This window comes from Miscanthus floridulus, unplaced genomic scaffold, assembly GCF_019320115.1.
Source record: "Miscanthus floridulus cultivar M001 unplaced genomic scaffold, ASM1932011v1 fs_42_1_2, whole genome shotgun sequence".
NCBI lineage: Eukaryota > Viridiplantae > Streptophyta > Magnoliopsida > Poales > Poaceae > Miscanthus > Miscanthus floridulus.
Genome location: NW_027096736.1, coordinates 8,423 through 14,796, shown reverse-complemented (window position 1 = coordinate 14,796; position 6,374 = coordinate 8,423). Strand labels below are relative to the sequence as shown.

The following is a 6,374-nucleotide window of genomic DNA, read 5'->3' as shown; positions in this document are numbered from 1 at the left end:
GACAGCTGATACACACTCATCAGAAGAGCTGGTGCTGTTGACCTGTCACAAAAAAAGTTCAGAGATCGTAGAAGGCTAGAAGCAGACTGAGCTGCTTGCTGGACTAATGATAATTCATAATAACAGTCGATTAATCGTGAAACTAAGCTGCAATTTTCACGAGAATGTAAATTCAACCGAAATTTGATGCACATTGCACACAGACCAAACAAGCAAACAAACAAAAAAGAAAGAAAAAAAAAAGAGAGAATGCCCTCCGGTCCTCCCCTTATCCGCCACCACACAGCCCAAAAAACCCCACACGCACTCTCACCCCAAATCCATGGCGCCACCGCGCTAAACCCCCCAACCGCTGGTCCCGCCGTCCGCTCCCCGGCGCTCCATGGCGCTCTCCGAGCTCCCGCTCCATCACTCCTTCCGCCTCTCGTCCCGCCCCAGCATCCACCGCCTCCTCTCCTCCCCCTCCTCACGCCACGTCTCCTCCTCCTCGTCCGCCGCGGCCGCGGCCGCGGCCGCGGCCTCGGCCTCCTCCCCTTCCTCCACCGGCGGCAATCGCACATCCCCACCCTCCACCAGCACGGGCGCGCCGTGGCTGCAGAAGTGGGCGCCCTCCGACCCCTCCCGTCCCGCCCCACCTCCCGCTCCCGTCCCGTCCCCGACCACGTCCATAGACCGCATCGTCCACCGCCTCCGTAACCTCGGCCTCGCCTCCGACGACGATGACCCCTCCGCTGCCACGGCCGCCGCGGCGCCTCCCGACGGCACCGAGCGCCTTGGCGACCTGCTCGACCGCAGCTGGGCGCGGCCTGACCGCCAGTTCGCGGCCGCCAGCTTCGACGACGCCGTCCTCCCGTGGGAGAGGGACGACGAGCCCACGGGGCCGACGAGGGACGAGGAGGATGGAGCCAAGAGGAGGCGGGTCAAGGCGCCCACGCTGGCCGAGCTCACGATCGAGGACGAGGAGCTGCGCCGGCTGCGCAGGCTGGGGATGATGCTTCGCGACCGCATCACCGTGCCCAAGGCGGGAGTCACCACGGCCGTCATGGAGAAGATCCATGACGCCTGGAGGAAGTCGGAGCTGGTCCGCCTCAAGTTCCATGAGGACCTCGCGCACGACATGAAGACAGCTCATGAGCTCGTTGAGGTTTGCACCATTTTGCCCCTGCCCTCTGACTCTGATCTCAAATTATGTGGCACTTCCAGCTTGTTCATCAAACGTCAATACTGATTAGTTTAGTGATGCAATAGTGGCAATTCAACCTGCATTGTCCAGTTAATTGCAGTGAATTTGAGTCTCACTCAGAGTATTGGTTGTCTTCCAGAAATGGATTCCTAACACGAGTTTGTGTGCATTGATCAGCGACGCACAGGCGGATTGATCATATGGAGGTCTGGAAGTGTAATGGTGGTTTACCGAGGGAGCAATTACAAGAGGCCTCTGAAATCTCAAACTCTAAATGGTGCCTCATCACCAGTGAAGGGGGAAGAAGGTGCATTGTTCATCCCAGATGCCTCCAGCCCTGTTGAGAATGATGTTCAGGGAAAGGATTTGGCTGCGCAGCATGCAAACATGTCCCAGTTGAACACGCAGAATACTGAGGACATGACAGAGGAAGAGCTGGAGTTCAATCAGATGCTTGATGGGCTGGGTCCTCGTTTTGTGGATTGGTGGGGAACGGGTATCTTACCAGTGGATGCTGACTTGCTGCCTCAAACGATCCCTGGTTATAAAACGCCATATAGAGTTCTTCCGACTGAAATGCGTTCGACGCTTACCAACGCAGAGCTGACTAACTTGCGAAAGTTAGCGAGGAACCTTCCATGCCATTTTGCTCTAGGTATTGCTTTTGACAGTGTCAGTTTTACTTTTCCCTGTCATAGCTTTTACCAGTTGGCAGCAAAGGCCTTCTTATAGCTTGCTAAATTTCATTGAAGGGAGGAACCGGAATCATCAAGGTTTGGCAGCAGCAATTGTTAAGCTCTGGGAGAAGAGTTTGGTGGTGAAAATTGCTGTCAAACGTGGAATACAGAACACAAATAACAAGATAATGGCTGAAGAAATAAAGGTTTGAATGCCATAATCTTGATTTTTCCTCATTGACTGACATGACCATGGAATACAGAACACAAATAACAAGATAATGGCTGAAGAAATAAAGGTTTGAATGCCATATTCTTGATTTTTCCTCATTGACTGACATGACCACTTGGCAACTTTTTTTTTTTCTGAAGGAATCTTGCAAAAAAAAAGTTAGTGTCAGCTTATAACTTTGTCACAAAGCCCTGAAAATATCATACAAACACACTTGTTTTATCTGAGGCAACTAAAAGTCACATGCTATTCCAGATTCGCTTAGCAATCTTATATCAAAAGAATCACTCAAAGCAAAAGGTTCCTAAAATAATGGCTATAAATCAGTTTATAAATTAGTTTTTTTTATTAAATATTAGTAAACTGAATTTTGCTTCCTATACTTGCATAGTTTGGTTCCTTTACAGTAAACTCTATCTTCCCAACATTGAAGTTGAGAATGGTTCAGTAAGGTTGCAGTAGAGAATGCTTATTTTGCTTTAGCTTTATATTCTTCCTATGTTGAAATTTCTTATAGTTCCAAAATCTTCTCCCTAAAGATACAAATCAAGTGTGTTGATGTACCATATGTGCTTTTGTAGTTCAAGCTTCCTGAAATAGCTTAATATCTTACAATTTTCGTTCTCATGTTACTCAGAATCTAACAGGGGGTACCTTGCTTCTTCGAAATAAATTTTACATTGTAATATATCGTGGAAAAGACTTCCTCCCAACATCTGTGGCAGCTGTGTTGGCTGAAAGAGAGGAGTTGACAAAGGATATTCAGAATATGGAGGAGCAGAGAAGAAACGTTTTGATTGCACAACCTCCGGATGATGGCTTAGATGGGCATGCTCTTGTGGGTACTCTTGCTGAGTTTCAGGAGGCCCAAGCTCGTTGGGGAAGAGAAGTAACTGCTAAGGAGCAAGAAGAAATGAAAGAAGCTTCTTCTAGATCAGAAAAGCAAAAGCTTTACAGGAAACTCGAACACAAGCTTTCCATTGTGAGCACTAAAGATTCTATTTGTTCTTCTTGAACCACCATAGCTTGAAAAGGATAAAAACTAGCTTACATTTAAACTAGGATATTTCAATTTAGTGGTGCATATATAGTTAATATATGTTGTTGTGAGGTTGACTTTCTTACCTTCTTGTTATGCAATTCCTTTTCTGCTTCCTTTAGTTAGTCACTACTTGTTCCTTAATTTTTCTCTTCAAATGTTCAGGCTCAGGCAAAAATACATAGAGCGGAACGCTTACTATCAAAAATTGAAGCTTCTATGGTACTTGCCGATCCATGTGATGATCAAGAAATGATTACAGATGAGGAAAAGTCTGTTTTCCATAGGATTGGTTTACGGCTTAAGTCATATTTGCCACTTGGTAATTTCTTGAACAATTATCTTCTAACACGCTCCACAGTTTCTATTGACTGATCATTTTCCTTATGTATTTCAGGAGTTCGTGGCGTTTTTGATGGTGTAATTGAAAATATGCACTTGCATTGGAAGCACAGGGAAGTTGTCAAATTAATTTCAAAGCAGAAGACTTTGTCATTCGTTGAAGAGACGGCACGACTTCTTGCATATGAGAGTGGTGGTATACTAGTTGCCATTGAAAGAGTTCCAAAGGGCTATGCACTCATTTTTTACCGTGGAAAGAACTATAGGAGGCCTATTAACATAAGGCCAAGAAACCTCTTAACAAAAGCTAAGGCACTGAAACGTGCGATTGCTATGCAACGTCATGAGGTTAGTTTGCCTTATGAAAGTAGAGTTTTTTATTGAAAATTCTTCTAGGCAACAATAGAATCTTTCTGATTTCCTTTAAACTAATAATGTATTATGCAGGCCCTTAGTCAGCATATAGATCAACTGGAAAGCAATATCAAGCAGACGAAGTTGGATCTGGTATGTAACTTTTCATTAGGATTTTTTTTGGGGGTATTGCACTGTATTATTTCAACAGCATCTGAGTTAATTTCTGGATGCATAGCAATATATATCAGCAAAATTATGGCACTCGTGGTGGTTCCTTTCCTTTTCTTGATGACATTTCCTTTGGTATACACACATTACAGTTGCTCCCTCAGCCTTCCTTAATGTCACGGGCCAATACAGCCGTGACGGGCTATGGAGGTGTCAGGCCTAAGCCCAATTGGGCCCAGCATGAACAGTACCCGCGATGGTACTGTGGCGTGCTGCAAAGCCCGTCTGGGTTTAGGATTAGGAAGTTCTCTCTCTCTCCCCCCCCCCCCCTCTCTCTATTACAGCCGCTGCGCCCATGCCGCCTCCTGCGTGCGCCGCCGTCCACCACGTGCCAGGCCGGCCGCAGCCCCCTGTCCCTGTCCCCTCCCTTTTCTTAGGAACAGTTTGCATTCTCAAGCAATTGCTCCCTTTAATCCCTCTTCTCTCAATTCTGCTCCCGAATTCCCCTGGAATTTCCGTACCATGTTGACTTCCGCAAGCCAGACCGGCAGCGGCACCCTGCTGCCGCTGCACTTCCCCTCCTTTAGGCGCGGCCAGCTCTAGGGCAGTCGTCCTTCCTCCCTAATTTCCCTCAGATTCCCCTAATTTACCCTCTAATCAAAGGGAAATCAACCCCCCAGATCAGACGTGTGACACTTCATCCCTTTATTTCATCGATCGATATTTAGTAATTGCCATTTAGGCAGTCCCTTGGGACTTTCATACTAGATTCAACAGAGGTGTGCCAGATAAATGTAGTTGCGCTAGTGAATAACTAATGTGATGTAAACAGAGGTGTGCCAGATAAATGTAGTTGCGCTAATAAATAACTAATGTGATGTAAAACAAAACAGGGTATTGAGGACTATGAGGAACAAGATGATGATAACTCAGATTCAGAAAATGAATATGGCATGGCAGTCACCTCTGGTAGCTATGATGAGGTATGCATTTTTTTCCCAAACTGTATGCTGTCTGTTTCTGAACCCACTATAAAACTACTCATCCTTCCTTAGTTGTCCGCTTGTCGTCAGGATCAAGATGATTTTGATGAATCAGCTGATGAAGATGAATATGATGATTACGATGACGACATTGAAGATGAGGAGATTGACAAATATTGACTTCGAATTGTTTGTACTTCTGAATTGATGATTCTTTGGACGTGATACTACTTTCTCTGGGACATTCATGGTACGAGAAAACAAAGTTGCTTTTTCGGTTCACTAGTTCTTTTTTTTGTCTTTATATAGTATTTGCACATCGCAAAATAATATTATGTAGAAAGTGTCACTCATGCTGTTTATTTCTATATGTGGGGCATTATTAATCAAATTCAAGGGCAATATGTAGTAACAAGTCTCATTTATTTAGAGGTAAGATCTATGTAATTGGATGGACGTTGTTGCTGGTTTTTTGATAGAATATATAAGTATCAATTCTCAAATAACCCCAATCTCAGAAATACCTTGTATAAATGTTATGATCTTCCTAACTGTTAGACCTTTGTTTTTTCATTGAGCCTAACAGAGGTGGCATATTTTAAATCTTTTCTTGTGGTTTCTTTTTATGTTGTGTAAATAGATTATATTTCAAATCACTTTAGCTCTGGATTGACCTATTGCAGAACACAAGTTTGCCGATGGACCTTCATGACCGGTACAACATCTATTATGCCTGTGCTCCGTTCGTTCTTGGAATTTGGCCTAGAAGTGTTGGTGCCAATCTGGGAAATTTGTTGAACGATGCAATTTCGAGATCACCCTGCATGCTTACAGCATCCTCTTCTTTTCTTTTAGTTTTGCGTTCCCATTTTGTGACTATATAACTTAGAGGGCTTAGGAGGTGTTTTCTTTTACCCATTCTGCTCCAGATTATATACCTGGACGCGAGCATTGTGTAAACCATTCCAGGTCAAATACTGAAATACATCATAATAAGATAAATTTGGCCAACAAGTAAAGAATGTCCCACTGTTCAAACTTTTCTCTTCTACTCTCTGATAAATATTGGGGTGAGTCCAATTTCTCTTCTTCTCGACGGACTTCGACAGACATCCAGTTGGCGGCAACCAGCCAATCAGCTAGAGTATTTGTTAACCTCAAGGTTTCGAAGTTCCAACAGTCTTATCTCGTGAAGGGCAATGGAGGGACGAATGAATATTGGAAAGCTTGGCTCCTCCGATTAATATGCCCCCGAAAGACCATTGTGCAACTGGGCTACTGGCTATGTCGCTGATATTAGCAACCACGTAGGAGCAGCGGCTGAGAGAAACGGGGATAGAGCACCCGGTGTGGCGTGATGGCGCGCCGTGCTGTCTGCTCTGCTAATGCATGC

The 6,374-nt window shown here is 45.0% G+C and overlaps 1 protein-coding gene across 2 annotated transcripts; it reads left to right on the top strand.

Moving 5' to 3' along the window:
- The first annotated feature begins 241 nt into the window (after window positions 1-241).
- LOC136531738 (CRM-domain containing factor CFM3, chloroplastic/mitochondrial-like) lies at window positions 242-6,003 on the top strand. 2 transcript variants are annotated; one of them, XM_066524389.1, is made up of 10 exons: window positions 242-1,144; window positions 1,361-1,838; window positions 1,936-2,066; window positions 2,730-3,074; window positions 3,297-3,453; window positions 3,529-3,821; window positions 3,921-3,980; window positions 4,892-4,981; window positions 5,072-5,231; window positions 5,665-6,003. In XM_066524389.1, exons 1-9 carry the CDS (start codon window positions 383-385, stop codon window positions 5,159-5,161), a joined length of 2,406 nt encoding a protein of 801 aa, XP_066380486.1. In that variant the 5' UTR covers window positions 242-382; the 3' UTR covers window positions 5,162-5,231; window positions 5,665-6,003. The 2 variants fall into 2 exon arrangements, with proteins under 2 accessions (XP_066380486.1, XP_066380485.1); XM_066524388.1 differs by having other exon boundaries at window positions 5,054-5,231.
- Window positions 6,004-6,374: the final 371 nt, after the last annotated feature.